Consider the following 23415-nt stretch of genomic DNA (forward strand, 5'->3'; position numbering starts at 1 on the left):
GGACCCCGACTCGGGCACCCTGGGGTGCGGGGGTGCTCTTCACCCCATCTCCATCCCGGCAGCACGGGCACTGGGGACACCCAGGCCCCATCCCGGAGCAGGAGGCAAGGGGGCCCAGCGAGGGGGTTGGCGGGGACCCCCCCCCCACTGAGCTCTGCCCACCCGGCTCGAGGAGCAGCACCCAGGGAGCACCCCGAGCCCCAACGCCTGCCACCCCCCCGTGTCCCCCGGGCCGCGCCGGCAGCGGCTCCCCACCGCCCCCGGTTTTGGCGAGCTGGTTCCCCCCCGCGGGGGAACGCCGGGACTGGTCTGACCTCTGCGGATTACATTCCTTAATTGTTTTAAAAGGCCCCATGTGATGGTTAAAAACATTAACCTAAATTAGCCCTGGGAGAAGGTGCGTGCAGACGCACGTCCCTGGAGAGCGGCTCCAGCCCCGCTCACGGGCTGGGGGGGGGGGGGGCGGTGTGTGCTGCCCCCCGAGGGGACAGGGCTGCCGGGCAGCACGGGGCAGGGGGGTGCTGGCTGAACCGGGAGCACTGGGCTGCAGGGAGGCAGGATGCAGCCTTGGCCCTCCAGCCTAGGTTTGCCCCCCAAGTGTGGGGAGCAGTGAGCAGAGCTGGGGGGCTCTGCTCCACCCCCCCCCACTACCCCCCTGAGCTTCTCAGCGCGGCAGCGGGGTGCAGAGCACAGGGCGGGGGAGTGTGGGGGTGCCCCTGGGGATGGGGCCCGCTCCTGGGGTGCTGCGCGATGCCCAGCACGCGGCGGGGCTTGGCGGCACGACCTGGCACAACGCAGCTCCCGGGGGCTGGCAGGGCCCAGCACCCCCCGGCAGGGCCCAGCACCCCCCGGCCTGGCCCCCGCTGCCTCCGCCAGCCTGGGCACCGGGGTGCAGGTGCTGGGGAGGGGGCCGGGGGGGCACCCTGACCCCCCCACATCAGCCCCAATCCAGATTCCCTGGATGGTTCCCCCAGCTCCAGCCCAGCCCATTTCCCCTGGATGGGTCCCCAGCCCCCCAGGATTGCACCCCCAGCCCAACACCATTCCAGGCCCCCCCCCCCCGGATGGTTCCCCCCAGACCAGCACCCCCATCCCCAACTGAGACCAGTTCCAGCCCAGCCCCCCCCGGACCACTCCCCCATCCCCAGCCCACTCCAGCTCCAGCCCAGCCCCCCCCGGATGGTTCCCCCCATCCCAGCCCCCCCCGGACCACTCCCCCCTCCCCAGCCCACTCCAGCTCCATCCCAGCCCCCCGGATGGTTCCCCCCATTACAGCACATCCCGGCCCGGCTGCGGGGAGCGGCGAGGCCGGGGGGGCGATGCGAGGGGTTGTGGGGCGATGGGGAGGGGTGGGGGGCGATGGGGAGTGGTGGGGAGGGATGGGGGCGATGGGGAGGGGTGGGGGGCAATGGGGAGTGGTGGAGAGGGATGGGGGAGATGGGGAGGGGTGGGGGGCGATGGGGAGGGATGGGGGCGATGGGGAGGGATGGGGGCGATGGGGGCGATGGGGAGGGGTGCGGGGCGATAGGGAGTGGTGGGGAGGGATGGGGGCGATGGGGAGGGGTGGGGCGCGATGGGGGGAGATGGGGGCGATGGGGAAGGATGGGGGCGATGGGGGGCTATGCGGGGTGATGGGGGGCGATGCGGGGCTGCCCCCCCCGCCCGCCCCTGGCTCCTCCCGCGCCTCTCGGCTCCTCCTCGCCCGCCGCCCCGCTCCGAGCCCGGCGATATTTAACCTGGGCCGGGGCGGGGAGCGGCAGCGCCGGGCGAGGCACCGACACGGACCCGAGCGGAGCCGCGGCCCCGGCCCAGGTACGGCGGGGACCCTCCGGGGGGGGACCCCCGCCCCCCCTCTCCCCCTCCGGGGCTGCGGGACGGGGCAGGGAGGGACGGGGGGGGGGGGGCAGCGGGCGGGCTGGAGCCCGGCCCAGCCCCCGGCCCAGCCCCCGGCCCAGCCCCCGGCCCCCGGCCCCTCTCCTCTCCCCGCAGCCCCGGAGCCGCTGCCCCGGCCCCGCCATGAGAGCCCCGGCGCTGGGTTGCGTCAGCCTGGTGCTGTGCCTGCTGGAGCCGCTCGCCTGCTCGCCCCTGCCCGCCGGCCGCTCGCCCAAGCGCAGGTGAGCCGGGACCCCCTGCGCGCCCCCCACCCCCCGGACACAGCCCTGCACCCCCCGCAGCCCCTGCCCCGCGTTGAAGGGGGGGGGGGCGGGGGGATCCGTGCCCACCACTGCCGTGCCCACCACTGCCGTGCCCACCACTCTGCCGTGCCCACGGGGCCAGCTCCCGCCGCAAACCGGGCAGCCCGTGTCCGTCCGTCTGTGTGTCTGTCTGTCCGCCCCTCGGGGTTGCTTCCCCCCGGGTGGGGGGGGCGCGGTGACCTGGAGAGCGGGGGGGGGGGGGGGGGCTGCACGGAGGGGGTGGGGCGTCCCCCGGGCACCGTCTCCCCCCTGCACGCCGAGGCTGTCTTTGCTGCGTGTCCCGTGTCTGTCCCCGCGGCGCCGGTGGGGACACGGGGGTGCGGGGTGGTGGGGTGAGGGGTCCCCCGGCCCCCACCCTGCGCCTCGTCCCGCTGGGAAGGCGGGGAGCGGTGCTGGGAGGGGGCAGGACGCGGCCAAGGCTGCGGGGAGGGTGAGGGTGAGGATGGTCGGGGGGTTTGGGAGGGCACCGGGGGGGGGGGGGGTGGGGGGTGCCCGTGGGTGTGCAAGGGCTGGGCGAGGGAGGTCATGCGTGTGCAAGAGCCCCACGGCGTCCGTGTGCTGAGGTGTGTGCGGCTGCACGCGTGTGCGAGGTGAGGGGTGCCCGTGGGGGGCTGTGGGTGCCCGTGGGGGGCTGTGGGTGCCCGAATCTGCTGAGGGCTGGGGCTGGGCCTCCTGCGGGCACCGCGTGTGTGTGCGTGTGCACACGCTCTGGGGGTGCGTGTGCGTGCACGGGCTCCGCGGGTGTGCATGTCGGTGCTTGAGGAGCGGGTTTGGGCCGTGCCCAGCGCCGTGGGATGGGATCTGCGAGCGGCTCCCGCCTGGCGCCGCGGCCGGGGCTGTGGGGGGCCGTGCGTGGGGCCACGTCCCGCTGTGGGGACAGACACGGGAGGTGTGTGTGTGTGGGGGGGGGGGCGTTCGGGGTGCCCCAACCCTGGGCGTGGGCCGGGCAGCTCCTGCCACGGCTGCGGGGTGGCACAGCCGCAGCTCCGGGTGCTGCGGGCCGGGGTCCCCGGGGTGAAGGGGCAGAGGTGTGGGGGGTCTGGGGGGGAGCTCTGTGCCGCTGTGGGGTGTCCCCAGGCCAGACCCCGCCACACAAGGGCCCAGGTGTGGGTGCCCGCAGCCGGGGAGCGTGGGTGCCGGCTCCGCAAAGGCCGTGGGAACGGGGTGGGCGGCAGCGGGGCGGCGCGGCGGGGGGGGGCGGGAGGGGACTGGGAGCTGTGCGGGACCCACGGGGGGGGGGGGAGATGCTGGTGCTGCCAGCGGCAGCCCCCGGGGTCGGTGAGCACCCCACGGCGCGTCCGGCGAGGCTCCCAAAGCCCCAGGGGACCGGGCGGGGGAGCCAGAGCAGCGGTGATCCCGATCCCACGGGATCCCACGCGCAGCCGGATGCGCCGGGGTGGGCGCACGCCGTGCCGGGGCCAACTGGGGCGAAGCGGGGGGGGGCAGGAGCCGAGCGCGGGGCAGGGGGGGAACTCCGGAGCCGGCAGCCATCCCGCGGGACACCGGCGTGGGGGCTGCTTGGCTCGGGGGGGGGGGGGGGCTGGCAGGGATTTGGGGCTCCCCGAGCTGCCGGGAAAGGCTGAAGCTCCCGGTGCTTCCGGGCACCGGCCGCCTCCTGTAAACACGTCCCGGGACGGGAAGGGGGAGCGGGCGCTCGCCGGCCCCCCCGGTGCTTCCCGTCTCCGCGGGGCCGCAGGAATTTGGCCTCTGTCCCCACGGCTGGTGGCCAAGCGGCGTCCGGCCCCGACCCGGCTGTTCTGGGGTGAACCAGGAGCCCCCCGACACCCCGGGGCTGCGTGGGCACACCGGGGACCCCCACGCCGGGGTGGGGGGGGAGGGTTATAACGTGTGCTGGGACACGGGCGTGCCTGCACACACGCATGCTTTAGCCTGTGTGCTCAGAGGTAGCGAAAGGGGGGGTTGCACGCAGGGATGGGGGGGGGGGGGGAACGGGGGGTGCAGCAGCAGGTGCCACCCTGCAACGCCCCCCCCCCCAGCCACCCCGGTGAGGGGGATTCCTCCCGGGCAGTGACCCGGGGCCACCAAAGTGGGTGCCCCCCCCCCCCCCCCGGTGTGGGGTCACCGGCTTCTCCACAGGCACAGGCTGACCCAGGCTGTGCTGGGACTGGCAGCACTGAGGCGGGGGGAGGGGGGGGATGTCCCCGTTTGTGCACCCCGGGGGGGTCCTGGGTGGGGGCAGCAGGGTCAGTGCCCCCCGGGACCCCGCTGGTTTGGGGGGGAAGGGGCTGGCTGGGGGCCGCGGCTCCTGGCAGCCCGGCCGGCGCGGCAGGACGCCGGAGCAGCGAGTACGTGTGCGGCTGCAGGTAGCAGCTTCCCCCTCCCTGGCTGCCACTGCCTCCTCCTCCTCTTCATCCTCCTCCTCCTCCTGGCTCGGCAGGCCCACGGGCAGAGCAGCCGGGAGGTGCCAGCGAGGTGCCCCCCACCCCCCCCCATGGCACCCCCCCCCGGCACAGTGAGCCCCGCTGTCGCGGTGCCATGCAGCCCCCCCCTCTCACTGACCCCGCTGCCGCTCTCTTGCAGGGACCCCCCGGACCGGAGACCCTCCCCAGCCTCACTCCTCGGGGACCCCGCAGGACTGCAGCCCCCCGCGCTGCCGCAGCCCCCCGGCAGCCCCCACCAGCGACCGCCGGGCCAGCGGCACCCCCCGAAGCTCCCCCCCCGCCCCGGTGCCCGCCTGACCCCCTGGCACAGACTCTTGGTCCCGCGGCACCCCCCGAAGCTCGCCCCCCGGCACGGTGCCTGCCATGCGGCCCCCCGGCACGGTGCCCATCGCCTGCCCCCCCCGCACAGCCCCCCGCACCCCCGGGGCCGCCGGCACGCGTCGGGGCGGCTGCAGCACGGGCAGCTGCTGCGGGTGGGCTGCGTCCTCGGCACTTGCCAGGTCCAGAACCTGAGCCACCGCCTCTGGCAGCTCATGGGCCAGTCGGGGCGGCAGGACTCGTCCCCCATGAACCCCAACAGCCCCCACAGCTACGGGTGAGGCAGTGGGGGGGGGGGGGGGGGGGGGGGCGCACCTGGCCCCGCATCCCCCCGCCCTGCCCCGTGGGACACACCCCACCACACCCCCACCCCCACCCCCCCACTAAAGCGCTTCTAGAGTCAGATGTGGCTGGGCTCCCTCTGCACCTTTCTGGGGGTGCTGGGTGCCCCCCCTCCCTTCCCCGGGGCACAGCACGGCTCCAGCCACGGCCCCACCAGGGGCACGGGGCCCCCAGGAGCGTCCCCATGGAGGGGGTCCCGCGCTGTCGCCAGCCGCAGCCCCACGGAGGGAAGAGGACCGCAGGCTGGGGAGCCGGTGGCTAGCAGTGGCCCGTGGTGGCTAGCAGTGGCCCGTGGTGGCTAGCAGTGGCCCGTGGTGGCTAGCAGTGGCCCGTGGCGGCCCGGCCGGCCGGGGCTGTCGGGGCCGGGTCCAAGGGGCGGCGGGGGATCCTGCTGACCGCAGCAGCGCCGGCGCCTTGTGCAAGAGCGCGGGGCCGAGGCCCTGGCCCCACTCCCGCCTGACTCAGCAGCTCAGCACCCTGCCACAGCACCCCCTCGTGTTCCCCCCCCCCCCCGCCCCTCCTGACCCCCCCCCCCGGGGTCCGTCCAGGGCGCCACGGCTACAGGGTGGGGGGTCCTGTAAGACCAGAGTGCGGGGACCTCTCTCCCCCAGCACCTTCCCCACGCGGGGGTCCCTTCCCAGGGCGGAGGCCGGGGTGCCGTGGGGGGTCCCATTCTCATCAAAGAGGATGCTGTGTGTGTGTCCCCCCCCCCCGCTGCCCCCAGCTCTGCGGTGGGATGGGGTCTGGGTGCTGGTGGGTGCTGGGGGAGGGCGAGTCATCCCCGAGCAGGGGGGGCAGAGGGAACACTGGGGTCCCGTGCCCAGCTCCTGCCCTGTGCCCTGGGGCAGGCGGGGGGTGGCCCCCAGCCCCACTGGTGACGAGCTGTGCCCCCCTGGAGCACGGAGGGGGTGGGCTCAGTGGGGGCCGGGGTGTGGTGGTGGCCTGCGGTCACAAGGGGGCCCTGGGTACCCCTGTCACCCCACGCTGTGACACCCCGGGAGTGTCACCCTGGCAGAGCTGTCACCCCCTGGCCTGGCAGGGTGGGGGGGGGGGATCTGGCCCCAGTCACCCCCGGGCCCCATCCCAGGCTCCCCTCGGCCCTGGCACGGGGACGGGCATTTGGGGGGGACATGGGTCCCGCCCTCGGGGGGGGGGGGGAGCCCAGCCTGGCGGCACCTTGATCCTTCCTGCCAGGACCCCCCTCTGCCATCCTGGGAGCACCCGCACCCCCCCATCAGTGCCCTTGGACACCCCCCCACCTCGAGCACCCTTGTCCCTCCTGGGAGCAACTTCAGAGCACCCCAGCCCCCCCCCCCAGGAGCACCCAGCCTGCAGCGACAGTGGGTGAGGGTGGGGGGAGCACCCTGGGGTGCTGCTCAGGCCCCTCTCTCCTCCTTCCCGGGGGTCCCGGCCCTCGCTCGAGCCGGCTGATGGGGCAGGAGGGGGCCAGGGTGTCCCACGGCTGTCATGGGGTGGGGGGGGCCCTGGGCCGGGGGTTGACCCCAGCACTGTCCCACGGGGTGGGGGACCCACAGGGACACAGCACAACACACGAGGACCGGAGGCCTTTGCTCCCCCCCCCCCCCCGGCCCTTGGGTGCCCCCCCAGCTGCAGAGGGGCCCCCGCTGAGCCCCAGGGGTGCCCGGGCCGGATCCTGCCCCGGAGCGGGGCCGGGGGGGGGCACCACGGCGCGGAGCGCTCCGCTGCGCTGCTTTTCGAGTGAAAAATCAGATTTTGTGCAGAATAAAGTGTGCGAGGAGGGGTCATGTGTGGTGGCGGCGCTGGGCGCTGCTCCCACGGGAAGGGGCACGGGGGGGCCACGGCCACTGGGGACGGGGGGGGGTGACCGGCCCCGGCTGCTCCCCACTGCCAGCGCAGGAGTGGCAGTGCTGCGGGAACTGGGGGAGACTGGGGACAGGGGGGGTGGGGGGGACAGCGGGGATGGGGGGACAAGGGGGAGAGGGGGGACAGGGGGGAGCGGGGGGACGGGGGGAGCAGGGGAGATGGGGGACAGCTGTGCAGGGGGGGGCAGAGGGGACATTGGGGTCAGGGGGGAGCGGGGGGACAGGGGGGAGAGTGGGGACAAGGGGAGACGGGGGGGACAGCTGGGCAGGGGGGGAGAGAGGGGACACCGGGGACAGCCGTGCAGCGCTGCCCTGCTCAGTTCACACACGTGTGCAACGCCCCCCCCACCCGCGTGTGCAACGCCCCGCCCACGGACCACGCACGCCCACCCCCACCCCCCCCCGGCAGGACCCCGTGGCCCCGGGAGGGGACGTGCCCGGCCGCGGTGACCCCCCCACACACACCCCCAAAGCCCCCAACGCGGGCCGTGGCTGACGAGACCGTCCCACGCGGCCGTGGGTCCCCAGCTCGGGGGGACACACTGCAGCGTGGGCTCCCCGGCAGCCCCTGCCCACCCGCGGGGAGCAGCAGCCCCCCGCGCCCGGTGCCGCGGGCTCAAACATTAACCGGGGGCCGGTTAACTGGTGAGCGATTGCCCCCCGCGCCGCCCCCCCGCCGTGGGGATAAAAGCGGGGGGGGCCCGGCAGCCGCCCCCCACCCCCGCCAGCATGAGGAGGCTCCCGGCAGTGAGTACGGGCGGGGGGGACCCAGCACCCCACACCTCGGGGGGCTCCCACGCGTGTGTGTGTGTGTGGGGAGGGGGGGGGGGGTCGGACCCGTCTGCATCGCCCCACAGCGCGGGGCCAGACCCCACTTGCGTCTCCCCCTCGGGGGGGCGGGGTGCTCCCGGGTACCCACGGACGGCACGTGGAGCCGGAGGGCGCAGCAGAACCCCCCCGAGCCCCTCGGCGATGTCCTCCCTGCGATGGGGGGGGTGCCAGCCCCATGGGGAAAACACCCCGAGTGGGTCCCGGCCCCACGGGGAGCGAGGGAACGCTCGCCCCCCGGGCGGGGCAGGGGGTCCCGCAGCCGCGGGGGTGCCCGTCCCCGGGCGGGGCCGGGGGGGGGGGGGGGGTCGTGCAGCGCCCTCGGGCTCAGCTGCACCCACCGGTCTCGCTGCGGGGGGGCCGAGGCAGCGACTCGCGGGAGCTGCTGCCCCAGACCAGCAGCGCCCCCGCCCCCCCCGGCTCAGCACCCCGGCAGGGTGGGACCCGCCACGCACTGCAGTGGGGCAGCACTGCCTGATGCTGTGCAGTGCGGCGCAGTGCGGTGGGGCGCAGTGCTGTGCTCTGCTGTGCTGTGCAGTGCTGTGAGGTGCTGTGCAGTGCTGTGCAGTGCTATGCTGTGCTGTGCAGTGCAGTGCACTGCAGTGCTGTGCTATGCTGTGCAGTGCAGTGCTGTGCAGTGCAGTGCTGTGCTGTGCAGTGCTGTGCTGTGCGGTGCTGTGCTGTGCAGTGCGGTGCAGTGCAGTGCAGTGCGGTGCTGTGCAGTGCTGTGCTTCGCTGTGCAGTGCAGTGCAGTGCGGTGCTGTGCAGTGCAGTGCTGTGCTTTGCTGTGCAGTGCAGTGCAGTGCAGTGCGGTGCTGTGCAGTGCTGTGCTTTGCTGTGCAGTGCAGTGCAGTGCGGTGCTGTGCAGTGCAGTGCTGTGCTTTGCTGTGCAGTGCAGTGCAGTGCAGTGCGGTGCTGTGCAGTGCTGTGCTTTGCTGTGCTCTGCAGTGCTGTGCAGTGCGGTGCGGTGCGGTGCGGTGCAGTGCAGTGCAGTGCACTGCTGTGCAGCGCCGGGCATTGCCATGCAGCACCGCGCAGTGCCGCACCGTGCAGTGCCACACAGTGCCTTGCAGTGTGGTGCAGCGCCGTGCAGTGCCACGCAGCCGGGCCCAGGATCGGGCCCCGCTGACACCCGCCCCCCCCCCCCCCCCCCCGCAGGACCCCGCCCCCTCCCCCTCCGAGGGGCCCGAGTCTGGCCGGGCCAAGGCCCAGTACCGGAACTACACGGTGAGCCCCGGCCGCGCTGCCGCGGGGGGTCAGGGGGGCCCTGCACCAGCCGGGGGGTCGGGGGGGGGTCTTGCAGCCTTGGGGGGGGGCGGGAAGAGCCCAGCTGCTGCCCCAGGCCCGGAGGGACTTTGGGGGGGCTCCCCCCTGCCCCCCAGGAGCCCCCCCGAGCCCCCCGCTGTGCCGCAGGAGGGGGAAGCTGCTGGGCCGCGTGTACAGCACGTACCTGCAGATGCACACCCACCAGACCGTCGCCTTCGTCCGGAAAAAGGTGCGACCCCCCCCCCCCCCCCCCCCCCCCCGCCCCCGACCCGGGGGGGCCAGCCTGGGAACCCCGGCCCCCCCCCCCCCCCACACTGCGGGGAGGACACACAACACATACCACCCCCCCCAACCCCCCAGGCACCCCGTGTCGCGTCCCAACCCGTTTGAGGGGCGCCCCCCTCCCTGTTCTGAGGAAGGTCCCAAGGGGTTTTGGGGTGGGACGGGGCTGGGGGGGGGTCACCATCCCCAGGCCCCCCCTCTCCCCCCACCCCCGTGTCCCCAGAGCGCCCAGTACGGGAGCTGCTCCCTGCGCCGGATGGGCGCCATGGAGGCGCTGGAGCTGCTGGACCAGCTGGTGGACGAGTCCGACCCCGACGTGGATTTCCCCAACTCCTACCACGCGTACCAAACGGCCGAGGGCATCCGCCGCGCCCACCCCGACAAGGGTAGGGGCTGCTGGGGACCCCCCCTGCCCCCCCCCCCCCCGGCCCCCCAGCCCCGGGGTGACGGCCCCGACTCGCCCCCAGACTGGTTCCACCTCGTGGGGTTGCTGCACGACCTGGGGAAGGTGCTGGCGCTGTTTGGGGAGCCCCAGGTGAGGGGGACGGCAAGGAGGGGGGCAGGAGGGGTATGGGGGACCCCCCCAAACCCCCCCCCCCCGTCACCTCCCCCTCCTCCCTCCGCAGTGGGCCGTGGTGGGGGACACCTTCCCCGTGGGCTGCAAGGTGCAGAAGTCCGTGGTCTTTGGGGACTCCACTTTCCATGACAACCCCGACACCAGGGACCCCCTGTACAGGTGAGGCCGGACCCCCAGGCTGGGTGCTGGGGGGGGGGCACTGGGGGGGGGGCCGTTCTCCCCGCTCCCCAGCCCACGTCAAAGCTGGGGAAGGGGTCCAGCTGTGACCCCCTGACCCGGCCCCCTCCCCAGCACCGAGTATGGGATGTACCAGCCTCACTGCGGCCTGGAGAACGTCCTCATGTCCTGGGGACATGATGGTAAGGGCTGGGGGGGGGGCACACAGGGGGGGGGCCCCTCCTCAGGGCAGGGCCCTTCACCCCCAAAATGGGGCAGCGATGCGCTGGGGGGAGGCAGCACCCAGCTCCCCAGAGTCCCCATTGCTGGGGGTGTTGGGCCTGGAGTGCTTTGTGTGGGGCAGGGGGGGCAGCCCCAGCTGGGGGGGGGCAGGCTGCAGCTTTGGGGGTGCCCGTGTGTGTGTGCCCCCCCCCCTCTCTCCCCAGAGTACATGTACAGAGTCATGAAGTTCAACAACTTCGCCCTGCCCAAGGAGGTAAGGGCACGGGGGGGGGGGGGGGGGGGGGGGGTCTGACCCCCACCAGGGCTGGGGGGGGGGGTCGGCACCCCAAATTGGGCTGGAATGTGTGTGTGTGTGTGTGTCCCCCCCCCCAGGCTTTCTACATGGTCCGCTTCCACTCCTTCTACCCCTGGCACACGCACGGGGACTACCGGCACCTCTGCACCGAGGAGGATCTCCGCATGCTGCCCTGGGTCAGGGAGCTCAAGTGCGTGGCCCAGGGAGTGGGGGGGGGGCTTGGCCAAGACCCCCCCCCCACTGACACCCCCCCCTCCTCACTCCCACAGCAAGTTCGACCTCTACACCAAGCAGGAGGAGCTGCCCGACGTGCAGCAGCTCCGCGGCTACTACCAGTCCCTGATCGACAAGTACTGCCCCGGGCAGCTCTGCTGGTGAGGGGGGGGACCCCTGTCCCCCCCCCCACCCCCCAGTCCCCCCCCCTACCCCCCAGCACCCCACATTTCCCCCCAGCACAGCCACCTGGCCTGGGTGGGGCACCGGGGCTGTTCAATAAACCCCCTTGTCACACCCCCACAGTGCTGGTGGCAGCCTTGGCAGCCCCCCAGGGGGCTGCTCCCCCCCCCCCCCCACCGTGGGGACAAAGGGGCAGGGGCAGGACCCCCCCCCCCCCGCCCCCAGGGAGAGCCAGGGGGCTGGAATGTCAAAGGCTTTTATTTAGAAAATTATAGGAAATCTCTGTGCTCATGGCCGAGCTGCTGGGAAGCACATTACAGGCAGAGCCCTCCCACAGGGGCAGGGGGGGCTCTGGGACTGGGGCGGGGGTAGCCCCCCCAAACTGCCCCAAGCAGGAGGGTGGGAGTAGCCCCCCCCAAACTGCCCCGAGCAGGGGGTGGGGGCAGCCAAGGGGGCCCCCCCGGCAGGACAACAGGGAGAACTGGTTCTGCATGGCTGGGGCTGCCCGAAGCTGCCAGCACCCAGCATCCCCCCCCAGGGCCCAGGATGGGGTGGGGGGGCCGCGGGGGGGGGGGGTGGGGGGGCAGCTCCGGCCCTGGGGGAGCCGGGCAGGGGGGGGCCGGGGGTCCCCAGCGCTGCCGGGACCACGCTGTGCGCGAAGGCACTGGCAGGGGACAGAGCAGTGAGCTCACCCCGGGGGGGCTGCCTGCACCCCAGCTTGGGACCACCCCACCACACCGCCCCCCCCCCCCGGGGGCGAGGGGGGGGCAGTACCCCCAGTCCGGGGGTGTGAGATGTGGTGTGGGGGGGAGTTATTTCCTCTTCTTGGCGGCACGGGGGCCGTCGCCATCGGCCGCCCCCCGCGCCCGGCCCTCGCCCTTCTCCTCCCCTTCTTTCCGCCGCACTTGCCCGTTCTTCTCGCCGCCCCCCCCGGTCCGCGGGCTCCCCCCGCCTGGGGCCTTTGTGGCGGGCGGGGGGCGCGCCCCCCCCCCCGCGGCCGGTGGCCCAGGGCTCGCAGGAGCCAAACGGTGGCCACCACGGAGTAGAGGGACCAGAGGACGGCGGGGCCGGAGAAGGGGCGGCTGAGCTGGCGGAGGCTGCGCAGCAGCTGTGGCAGGAAGGTGTCCGCCGGGCGCTTCAGGGGTGTCTTGTCCTGAGGGGGGGACACACAGCGAGGGGGGGGGGGGGTGGTGGGGAAAGGCAGGGGTGCCCTGGGGGGGGGGGGGAGGAGGGGGGCACGGTGCCCGGCCCTACCTTCAGCCCGTGCTGGCTGAGCAGGCTCTCCAGCGTGGGGTCACCCAGTGAGACGGTGGGGAAGAACTGGTGGAGGTGCTGCCGCCGCCACCACGGCGCAGGGCCCGGGCTGGGGAAGGGGGGGGACACACAGCTCAGTGTCCCCCAGCCCCGGGGGGGGGGGGAGTTAATGAGCTAATTAACCCAGGGAGAAGCAGCTCCCCCCCGCCCCGCCGCAGGCCTTGCTTACCTGCCCTGGGCGCTGCTGGTGAACCAGTACTTGTAGAGCTGGGCGCGGAGGTAGAGGGGGGGCCGAGCGCTGAAGGGGTACTGGGACCCCTCGATCTGCACCAGGCGGATCACTGGCAGAGACATGGTGTGAGCTCTGCCCACCCCGGGGGTCTGAGCCCCCGCTCCGCCCCCGAGTCTGCCCCCCTCGCTGTGGGGTCACCCTGAAGTGCCGGGGTGCCTGGGCACCAGCCCCTGCCCCCGACGCCCCGGGGGCACCCCAAAGCGTTGGGGTGCCTGGGTGCCAGCCCCTGCCCCAGGGCCCCCCCAGCCCCTCTCACCATCCTCCTTGCCCTGCAGCAGGCGGTGGACGAAGCTGGTGAACCAGGGGCTGCTGCTGTGGTGGCCCAGGGCCGCGAACCACATCTGCCAGTCGAGGCGGGGCTGGTGGGGGGCGACCACGGGGGGGGCCGCGCTGACGTTGCCCGGCTTGTACATGAACTCGATCTCCTGTGGGAAAGGACAGGGGGGTGTTGGGCGGCAGGCGGCCGAGCGGGAGCCAGGAGCGGGCCCGGGTGGCCAGTGGCATCCGGGCTCCTATCAGCGGTAGCGCGGCCAGCAGGACTCGGGCACGATTGTGCCCCACCTTGAAAACGGGGTTCAGTTTTGGGCCCCTCACTACAGGGAAGACCTTGAGGGGTTGGAGCGTGTCCGAAGGGCAACAAAGCTGAAGGGGCTGGAGCAAGAGTTCTGGGAGGAACGGCTGAGGGAACTGGGGGGGGGGGGTTATCCTGGAGAAATGGGGGCTGGGGGGAGACCTTCTCACTCTCTCCAACTACCTGCAAGGAGGATGGGGCGAGGTGGGGGTCGGCCTCTTCTCCCAAGAAACAAGCGACAGGACAAGAGGGAACGGCCTCAAGTTGCGCTACGGGAGGGTTAGATTGGATATTAGGAAAAAAACTTTTTTCACTGAAAGGGTTGTCAAGCACTGGAGCGGGCTGTGCGAGGGAGGGGTGGAGTCACCGTCCCTGGGGGTATTTAAATGTGCAGACGTGGCACTCGGGGGGCACGGTTTGGCAGCGGTTGGGTTAACGGTTGGACTCACTCAACGGTCAGACTCAATGGTCTCAAGGGGCCCATCCGTGCGACCCTGGGGGGGGTGGGCAGCTCAGGGGGGGTGGGCAGCTCACCGTCCAGGTTTGCTTGTCGTAGCTGCCCTCCAGCACCACCTCGGGCCGGCCCCCGACGCCCGTCATCCTGCGGAACAGCCCGTAGGAGTTCACCACCTGGAAGCGCTCGACCGCGTTGAACATCTGGTGGATGCCGGGCCACAGCTTGCCGTTGGACTCGTAGTCAATGTAGGTGAAGGGCACCTGGGGAGCGGCGGAGCGTGGAGCCGTCACCCCGGTGTTTTTTTTGGGGGGGGGGGGGGGGGGCAGGCCGAGCGTCCCGTGCTCTGTACCCCAAAACAAAGGCGCGCTCTGCCCTCCCCAGGGCCCCCCACCCGCTCACCAGGCTGATGGCAAACATGCCCACGGTCGCTGTGGCGAAGACAGCCCACTGCAGCGTGGCCCAGAGCTTCCAGAAGCAGCCGCGGACGCAGGCACACCTGCGAGGGGGGAGGAAACGGGGGGTCTGGCTGCGAGGGGTGGGGTTCAGAGCCACACACCCCCCCTCCCCGCCCCGGGAGGGCTCAGCCCCGCTCCGACGCTGCAGAGGAAATCCCCTCCAAAATCACCCCGTGCTGGCCCCCCCCCCCCCAGCGATTTCGGAGTGTCCCTCCCCACACGAATTGCACCCTCGGGGGTGGCACCGGCTCACCCAGACCGGCCGCCCCGTTCCCACGAGGCCCAAGGGGGGAGCCCAGCACCCCCCAATCGCCCACCTGTACATGGCAGAGAGGATCTCCCAGGAGAGCGAGAGGAAGCCCAGCCCCACCAGCGGCAGGGTCACCGCCCGCAGCCACGTCGTGAACTCGTGGTAGGTGAAGGCTGGAGCAAAGGGACACCCGTGGGGTCAGAGAGGAGCCCTCTCCCGCCCCGGGGAGAGGTTCAGGACCCCCGCGGGCGCAGCCGTGACGTACCCACTTTGGAGTCCAGCAGCCTCTTCTCCCAGTTGATCTCCAGGCCGAAGTACTGGACGCTCCAGTAGAGCAGGAAGGCGTAGGTGCCCAGCTCCGCCAGAGTGGAGAGGAGGGACGGCAGGCTGGGGGGCCAGGCTGCGGCACAGGGGGGGGCTGCTGAGCGAGCCCGGCCCACCGCGGCACGGAGGGGTGCACGTCCCCACCCAAGGAGCCAACATGGGGAGAGGGGGGACCCCGGCTTGAGCACCCCAGGGGCACAGACCCCCCCACCCCAGGGGCTGGCAGGGCAGCCGTGCTGGCAGCAGCTCTTGCAGCACTGAGCTGGGAGGGTGGCCTGTCCCCTCCCCACCCCAGGCAGAGCAAAGAGGGGACCCCCCCCCCGCCCCAAACGGGGTGCCTGGGGACTCACTGCTGGCGTGCTTCCTCTTGCTGCGCCCCAGCCAGCGCCCCACGTGCTCCTCGTCCAGCAGGGAGAAGGCCAGGACGATGGTGAGCATGTTGAAGAAGTTGTAATTACCCGTGAGGATGATGAGGACCTGCAGCAGGACCTGGGGAGGGGCGAAGGCAGGTGGGGTCACAGTGCTGGAGGGGGGTGGGGACGGGACACCCCCCCCGCCACCACCAGCACCCAGAGGTGGGCGAGGAGCCTCCCCCCCTGCCCTTGGGGAGCCCCCACGGCACCCCGCTGTGCCCACCCACCTGGCTGTAGAAGGCGAAGAGCCGGAGGCGGCGGATGGGCGCGAAGAAGAGGAGGGGGACGGCGATCTCGATGACGTAGGTGGCCACCACGCTGAGCTTCTGGAACCAGACAGGCAGCTGGTGGGCGAACCAGGCGCCCGGCGTGGGGATGCACTGGGTCTCGTAGTGATAGGTGAGAGCTGCGGGGGGGGACGGGAGGGGTCAGGGGCGCAGAGAGGGGCGCGGGGACACGGCTCGGGGCCGGCAGCGCCGGCACGGAGCTGTGCCCAACGCGGGAGGGGTGCCAGCAGCAACCGGCTACGGGGCACAGGAGGCAACGCCCCCGCTCCCCCCCCCCTCCCCGTGCCCATGACACCCCCAAAGCGTGTGACACCCCTCACCCGTGAGCCCCCACCACGTGGGGCAGCGGCTGGTCAGCTTCACCACGCCGGAGGCGAACATCAGTCGGAAGAGGAGCCAGCGCACCAGCCAGAAGGTGAGGCTGTCGTGGGGCCGCCAGGCCGTGGACCCCCATTTCAGCAGGCGCAGGGGGGCCACCAGCACCCCCAGGAACCCCGCTTCCAGCAAGAGGCTGTCCCTGCGGGGGCACACCGCTGTCCCCCACCGCCACCCCGGGGCCGCAGACCCCGTGGGGCAGGGAGCTCCCCAGGGTGCCAGTGGGGGGTGGGGGCTGGCCAGCTGGGTCACCGCTGCCCACAGGCCCCCCCACCCCAAAACGGGCGATGTGGGGGCTGACTTACCACTGGAAGTAGAGGAAGACCTGCCCCACCTGTGGCGAGGGGGAGCAGAGCGGTGAGCGGGGCGCAGGTTTGGCCCCCAGCCCCTTCCCCAAGCCCACCCCACGGAGAAGGGGGAGCAGGATGACTGTGGATCCTTCCCCCCCCCCGCCCCCAGCACCCTCCCAGTCCCGCCAGCAGCTCCTTTCCCACAACTGGGCCACAGGCCAAACCCGAAGAGCAGAGCGGTGGCCTCAACTCGCTGCCAGGATGCCACGGAGGCACGGCCCGGGGAAACAAGAGGATGCTCCCCGGTCCGTGGCGGCCGTGCCAGGCACCGCAGCGTCACCGGGGGGGGGGGGGGGGGGGGGGGGGGGCTGGGGGGGCTGCAGGGGAGCCCTGCTCCGCACTGCATGGGTGCTCCCAGGGGTGCCCCTCCTGCCGCCGCCGGAGCAGGGACGTTCTCTCCAGCATCACCTTAAAAGGGAGCGAGGAAGAGGAAGGCCCGGCCGGCAGACGGGGCTGGGAGGAGGCGTGAGTCCCCACGGGTTGGGGGGGATGTCACGCAGGGCTGCTTCCTCTCCCGGCCAAGGCACGCTGCCTGTGCGAGGGGGGCCGCTCAAAAGGGTGCCCCCCACCCCCTCCATGGGCTGGGGAGGCCCTGAGCAGTTCAGAGGGAACGGGGTAACGGCGTCACGGGAGAAACCCCACTCCCACGGCTGGCACCCCGCTTTCCTGGTCTCCCAAATGCACGCCCGGTGCCGGACGTGGCCCGGTGAGGTGCTGGCAGCGCCAGCCCCCCAGCCCGGGAGGGATCTCCAAGCACAGGCGGTTTCTTCTTCTCAAATTCCGCTGGTTTCAGAGGGAAGAGGAAACCCTCCTCCCGCCACCGCCGCAGACTGTGACTCACCCCAGCTCCTCTGTGGGGCCGGGGAAGGCCGATTCGGGGCTGGGGGGGCACGGAGCTCTCACGGGGAAAAGGGGCTGGCATGTGGGACGCGGGCAGGGGCCGGAGCTGCCCCGGCCCTGGAGGGTGGGGTTCATCCCGCTGAACCCCCCCACGCCAGGCAGGGAGCTGCCAGCACCGTCCCCCAGCCCTGCGGGGGGAAGCAGAGCGCGGCAGGACGATGTGAATGCACCGGCGCCGTGCCCCCCCCACCCCGCTAAACCCCAGCTCTGACCCCTCCGAGGCACCCCGAGCCCCCCCCCCCCCCCCAATCTCCTACCTGGTAGAGGGAGAGGTAGAGCACCCTGAGCAGGGCGAAGAGCAGGCTGTCGCGCAGGGACTCGAAGAGCAAGGCGCCGAGGGAGGCGAGCGTGCCGAGGAGGCAGAGCAGCTCCATCCCCAGCTCCGTGTCCAGGCCCAGGCGCGGGCTGAGCCACAGCAGGGTGGGCGAATCGCGCAGCTGCTCCCACAGCCCCCTCCCGCCGGGGCGCAGCACCCTGCGGGCGGGCAGGATGCCGTCCCGCCCGTACAGCCCTGCGGGGGGACGGGGGCACCGGGGGTTGGAGGGAAGCAGAACGAAGAGCACCCCCCCCCCCCCAAAGCTTCCCCCAGGTGCGGCTTCCCAGTTTCCTCACGCAACTGGGAATGGAGCCACAAAATCGGGGCGGGGGGGGGAGCCTACACGGAGCCCCGCTGCCCCAGCTCCGGTGCTGCCAGCGCGGCGGCGTCCCAGTTTCCTCACGCAACGGGGAACGGAGCTGCAACGCGGGGGGGGGGGGGGGGGGGGGGAAGAGCCCACGTGGAGCCCCGCGAAGAGCCCGCCCGGCCGCGCCGGAGCGGGGACACGGGGGAGCAGCGCGGGTTCCTCCGGTGAGGCCCAACCGGGCCGGGCCCGGTGCGGCCTACCCGCCCCGGCCCGGTGCGGCCTACCCGCCCCGCGGGCTAGGGGTCGCGCCGCCCCCCCCCCCCCCCCCCCGCCACAGAACCGCCCCCCCCAGCACCATCCCCGCCGTACCGGGGATCTGGACGTAGAGCGAGGCGAAGGCGGCGAGATAGGCAGCGGCCAGCCCGGCCAAGAACAGCGAGCGCGGCCGGCGCGGCGGGTCCCCCCCCCGCCATGGCACCGGCACCGGCACCGGCGGCCCGGCGCGACCGCGGCGTGCTGCGTCAGCGCGTAACGGGCGGTGTCAGCGCGTACCGCCCCGCCCCTCCCTGCGTCACGTCGGGCGGGAAACACAAAATGGCGGCGGGGATCGCGGCCTGAGGCGGCGGGCGGTGAGTTGGGGCGGGTTAGCGGGCGGCCTGCGTGTCCCGGAGCGCTGGGGCTGGAGGGGACCCTAAATCCCACCCGGTGCCCCCCCCCTGCCCCGGGCAGGGCCCCCTTCCCCCAGCCCAGGGGGCTCCCAGCCCCGTCCAACCTGGCCTGGAACCCTTCCAGGGAGGGGGCACCCACAGCTGCTCTGGGCACCCTGGGCCAGCGCCTCACCCCCCGCACAGGGAACGATTTCTGCCTTAGATCTGACCTAAATCTGCCCTCTGGCAGTTTAAAACCGTCACCTCTCCAATAAAGAGTCCCCCCCGCTCTCTCCTGTCCCCCCTTTAAGCCCTGGGAGGCCGCTCGAAGGGCTCCCCGGAGCCTTCTCTTCTCCAGGCTGAACCCCCCCAACTCTCTCAGCCCGGCCCCCCAGGGGAGCTGCTCCAGCCCCCCCAGCATCTCCGTGGCCTCCTCTGGCCCCGCTCGAGCAGCTCCGGGTCCTTCTGCTGTTGGGGGCCCCCGAGCTGGCCCCAGCACTGCAGGGGGGTCTCCCCAGAGCGGAGCAGAGGGGGAGAATCCCCCCCCTGGCCCTGCTGCCCCCCCTGCTCTGGCTGCAGCCCAGGGCACGGGTGGGTTCTGGGCTGCCAGCGCACGGGGCTGCCTCATGGGCAGTTTTCCCCCCACCAACCCCCCCAGCCCCTCTCCTTGGGGCTGCTCTCCAGCCACCCCTCGAGGGCCCAGCCTGGGTTTGTGCTGGGGATCGCCCCGACCCCCGGGCAGGACCTTGCCCTTGGCCTTGTTGAACCCCACGGGGTTTGCCCGGGCCCCCCTCTCCAGCCTGCCCAGGTCCCTCGGGATGCCCCCCCTGCCCTCAGCGTGTCCCCCACCACGCAGCTCGGGGTCACGGGTGAACTTGCTGAGGGGGCATCGATCCCACTGCCCGTGTCCCCAACAAAGATGTGAAACAGCGCCGGGCCCAGCCCCGACCCCCGAGGAACGGCGCCCGTCACCGCTCTGCACTTGGCCATCGAGCTGTTGACCACCCAGCCAGTTCCTTATCCCCCCCGAGTGCTCCATCCCCCCAAATCCACGTCTCTGATGTAGGGACAAGGAAGCCAAGTGAAAGACAATGTTAGTTTTCTGGGTTCTTAGGTGCTGCTCTGGTGGTGCTTTGCTTTTCTGTGAGGCTCAGGGGAGACCTCATTGCTCTCTACGACTCCCTGAAAGGCTGTGGCGAGGTGGGGGTCAGACTCTTCTCCCAAGTAACAGGACAAGAGGAAACAGCCAGAAGTTGCTCCAGGGTAGATTGGGTATTAGGAAAAATTTCTTCCCGGAAAGGGTTGCCAAGCACTGGAACAGGCTGTTGGGGGAAGAGGTGGAGTCACCATCCCTGGGGGTATTTGAATTCCTGTAGCCGAGGCGCCTGGGGACACAGTTTAGCGGTGGGCTTGGCAGGGCTGGGTTAGCGGCTGGCCTCCATGGTCTTCAAGGTCCTTTTCAACCTCAGCAATTCTACGATTCTCTGTTTAGTGAAAATCTGTACTTCTGTTGAGATCCAGCTGGCTGTCCCGGGGTGCCGGCCGCGCCTGGCTCTACGTGACCCGCTGCCTTCCGAGTTCAACTGCAGGATTGTCCGTCGGGCAACGGGGGGTTTAAGCCCCTTCAGACGCCGCCGGGGGTCTGCGGGGCCGCCATGGAGGAGGTGGAGTTGCGCTTCATGCACCTCCTGCAGCCCATCCACGACCTCACCAAGAACTGGGAGGTGGATGTGGCCATGCAGCTCGCCGAGTACCTGGAGGAGGTGAGGGGGGAGCCCTGCGTCCCCGGCGCGGGGGAGGATGGGGGTGAGGCCGTCAGCCCTGCCTGCGCGGGGTGGGGGGCTTTCTGTCTGTGCCTGTGCTGCCCCACCCTCCGCCCCACCCCGTGACCCGGCCTCCTGTTGTCGTTTTTTCGTGTCTTTCGCAGCTGGACAATATCTACATTTCCTTCGACAACGGGAAAACCACCATGAACTTCACAGAGGCGGCGCTGCTGATCCAGGGCTCTGCCTGCATCTACAGCAGGAAGGTGAGGGGGCCGGCGGGCGCCCCGCGGCCCCGGTCCTGTCCCCCTGCCCTCGTGGTGTCCCCCAGCCGGGGCCGAGCTCCGCGGGGGCTGCTCGGGGGGAGCTGCCGGTGGTTTTCAAAGACTTGAGCGTAACGATGACGAACCGACGGGAAAGGATTTGCCGTCCCGAAATTCAGTCGCTTTAGGCGTGTTGGGGTTGGCAGCCTGGAAAAGAGCAAGAATTTTGCTGTTTTGGCACTTTTCTTCCCTAGAGGGTGGAGTACAAACACCCTCCTTCCCCGAATCTGGACTCAGAATGGCTCAGACAGTGAAAAGAATGGCGAGATTATCAAGAGGTTGAGCTCCAGCTGCCTGGGGATAGGAGGAGGGTGGTGGTTCGTCCCGGCATGAGCGGAGTAGCTTTTCTGGGAGCTGCTTTCTCCTTTTCTCCAGGAGTCTGGCTGCTGTTTTGCAGGTGGAGTATCTCTACTCACTGGTCTACCAGACGCTCGACTTCATCTCCAATAAAAAGTAAGTCGAGCTCCTCCTTGACCCGGGGGCAGCTTTGCCGGGCGCTTGGGGCTGCCGCCTTCCAGCGCTGCCTCGGCCCCGAACCGCTGCCGCCCGCTTCTGCCTCGCTGCTCTCCCCCTCTGCGTTGCGGTAGGGCCCGAGCCCTTCCCTGCTCTCTTTCCTGCCAAGGTTCAGTAGCTCCTGCCCCGAGAGCGCGCGGGCTGCGCGTCCTCTTTTGAGGATGAAACCGCTCTTTACTCGCAGAGAGAGCGGTGGGAAGGCCGCTGACCCCGCTCGCTCGGAGCCTTCTCCTTCAACTGACCGCTCTGCCCTCAGGGCAATCGTTGCTTTAAGAAAAAAAACTAATTGCAACATCAGTCTCCAGCCCTGTAAAAGGTTCTTTGAAGCAGAAGGGGTTTTGTGGCTGCAGGAAAAGCCCCTGGTGGGACTTGCCTCAGCCGGAGGGCCCGGGGCGATGCTCATCCCTGCGATTCTGCCAGCGGTTTTCTTGCTGCAGTGCCAAGCTCAGCAGAGAATAAACTGCCTCGTGCGGCGAAGCCACTTGTGATTTATTTTCCCCCTTCTTGCCGAGCGTGGGGCCCTGCTGCTGCAGGGCTCAGGCTGCCCTGTGGCGCTTGCCTGTTGCCAGCCTGGCGCTGGCTCCGAACGCGCGCTCGGCCACGGCGAGATCGGCCAGCAGCACCCTCCCATCTGTGCCCAGGCAGCGGATTTGGGGGGAAAATGAAGTTTTTGTGCTGCCAAACGACCGCTTGGCTCCAACCACGCAAACGAGCTCCCTGAGGGCACCGTCCCGCCTCGGCTTGTAGGAAGCGCAGCGGGTTGCTCGGGGAGGCCGAGGCAGAGCACCTGAAACAGGCTCTGCTCGGGCTGGAGCAACGTGAAGCTGCTGCCGAGGCTGCCGCTCACCCTGACCTTGTGTTTTGCTCCCTGTCTCAGGCGGGAAAGGCAGCACTGCTCCGTGGGGCCGGACGGCAAAGACGCCAACGCGAGCTTTGGGATGCAGGATGAGGTGAGAGGGGGCGGGCGTGCCGCGGCGCTGGGCGGCTTGTGTGCACGGGCAGAGCTGATTTGGGGGTGCCCCCAGCTCCCCCCCCTTTCTGAGCGGGACTGCCACCTCCTGCGGGCGCTCTGGTCTTCCCTGCCAGGGGGTGTTTAGCCCCACATCTACCCCCCGGGGCGCGGCGGGAGCGCTCCGTGAGCTTTCTGTCGCCGCGCTGCAGTGCTGGTCCCCAAGGGAGGTGACCTGCCACCCCGCAGCCCTCCCGGAGCCCCCGTGCGGTGCGTGGGGACCCCCCTTCACCCCAGGGCTCAGCCTGCCTTCCCTGAACCCTTCCCTCGGGCTGTCTCTTGGGCCTTTGTCCCCAGGGCCGCAGCTGGGCTGGCCCCTTCCCGTGGGAGGGGGCACCTTCGTTCCCCACCGGCGCTGCCCTCGCAGCGCTGCTCGCCCCAGCCCCGCTCCCACCCCGCACCAGCAGCTCAAACCCTGCAGCTCTGTTGTCTCTGCTCGCGGGGTGCCGCCCTGGGAGCCCCCCACATCCACCCCCTAACTCTGGTTGGGGTCCCCCAGCAGTGGTGTGAGCCGGCGTGACGGTGGGGTGGGGGGGGCTCTCTCAGCAGTTCCTCTCCCTGGACGACATCGGGGATGGCAGCCAGGGGAACGTGGACATGAAGGAGGACTATCAGCCCGAGGTAAGGGAAGCCGTTCTCCTTTTCTGTCCCTCCCTGTGTCCGGGTTTGCCCGGATGAACCCCACAGGTGCCGGGGGTGGCCGCTGGCCCGGCCCAGCTCCGCGGGGACGGTGGCACCTGGGCCGTGCTGGGCGCCTTCCCCGGGCTCTGGCTGCCCTCCTGCCACCTCCGCAGGCTGTGAACATCGTCCCCTTGACTCCGATGTCTTTGGTCCCCCTGGAAGAGTCTGAGAAGAAAGAAAACCCTCTGTTCAGGTGAAAGCCCCCCTCGCCGTGCCGCTCAGTCACCCCACCCCTCGGGTTTAGCTGGTGTGTGTGTCCCCCCCCGCCCCCCGTTGCTGTAGTAGGGTCGGGCTTTCCCTTAGGTGAGGAAGTGGCGCTTTCCCAGTTAAAACTGGGCGGGGAGGGCAGGATAATCCCATGGGCATGTGTGTCCTGCTGGGAGCTGCCTCTGGTGAAGGCAGGGCAGGGGGGTGTCCCTGGGGAGTGACAAGCTGGGGCTGCACTGGAGAGCCTGGGCAGGACCTTACTGGGAGAGAGAGGCTGACTGGCTGGCGGGAGGGCTGGGGCTGATCCCCCCCCGCCCAGAGCAGGGGGGGCTTTGGCTTTGGGGATGCCCCAGCGGGGCTCTCCCCGAGGCAGGCCAGTGCCCCCCTGTCCCCGGGCTCCCAGCAGGACAGGGCAGAGCCTGATCTTGGGGAGGGGGGTGGGGGGTGGGATTCCCCTGACGGGTTTTTGCCTTCAGCTGGAAAGGGGAGATCCTCGCCAGCCGGAAGGATTTCCGGATGAACACGTGCACCCCTCACTCCACCGGCGCTTTCCTGCTGGAGCTGGCGGGCCTCTCCC

The 23415-nt window shown here is 71.3% G+C and overlaps 4 protein-coding genes across 4 annotated transcripts; 3 read left to right on the top strand and 1 right to left on the bottom strand.

Annotated features, from left to right (window-relative positions):
• Positions 1–1683: 1683 nt before the first annotated feature.
• Positions 1684–7023, top strand: ADM2 (adrenomedullin 2). Its single transcript, XM_042792588.1, has 3 exons — positions 1684–1812; positions 1990–2114; positions 4737–7023. Exons 2-3 carry the CDS (start codon positions 2017–2019, stop codon positions 5194–5196), a joined length of 558 nt encoding a protein of 185 aa, XP_042648522.1. The 5' UTR covers positions 1684–1812; positions 1990–2016; the 3' UTR covers positions 5197–7023.
• A 2041-nt stretch (positions 7024–9064) lies between these two features.
• MIOX (myo-inositol oxygenase) lies at positions 9065–11264 on the top strand (the record flags this gene model as incomplete). The annotated part of the gene is made up of 9 exons (XM_042791882.1): positions 9065–9156; positions 9343–9424; positions 9701–9863; positions 9945–10012; positions 10104–10213; positions 10346–10413; positions 10657–10706; positions 10826–10938; positions 11018–11264. Coding segments are annotated over 9 exons (855 nt in total), but the record flags the coding sequence as incomplete, so codon positions are not given.
• Positions 11265–11845: 581 nt separating this feature from the next.
• On the bottom strand, positions 11846–18230 carry LMF2 (lipase maturation factor 2; the record flags this gene model as incomplete). Its single annotated transcript, XM_042791883.1, is given in 16 exon segments — positions 11846–12085; positions 12087–12131; positions 12133–12297; positions 12399–12507; positions 12628–12739; positions 12947–13115; positions 13796–13978; positions 14118–14214; positions 14491–14596; positions 14689–14823; positions 15098–15236; positions 15388–15566; positions 15768–15964; positions 16128–16156; positions 17330–17583; positions 18065–18230. Coding segments are annotated over 16 exon segments (2214 nt in total), but the record flags the coding sequence as incomplete, so codon positions are not given.
• On the top strand, positions 18186–23414 carry NCAPH2 (non-SMC condensin II complex subunit H2; the record flags this gene model as incomplete). The annotated part of the gene is made up of 8 exons (XM_042791884.1): positions 18186–18324; positions 19835–20105; positions 20270–20371; positions 20826–20881; positions 21819–21891; positions 22500–22571; positions 22745–22824; positions 23315–23414. Coding segments are annotated over exons 2-8 (591 nt in total), but the record flags the coding sequence as incomplete, so codon positions are not given.
• Position 23415: the final 1 nt, after the last annotated feature.

Source organism: Tyto alba, unplaced genomic scaffold (assembly GCF_018691265.1).
Source record: "Tyto alba isolate M040663 unplaced genomic scaffold, T.alba_DEE_v4.0 Super-Scaffold_2, whole genome shotgun sequence".
Taxonomy (NCBI): Eukaryota; Metazoa; Chordata; class Aves; order Strigiformes; family Tytonidae; genus Tyto; species Tyto alba.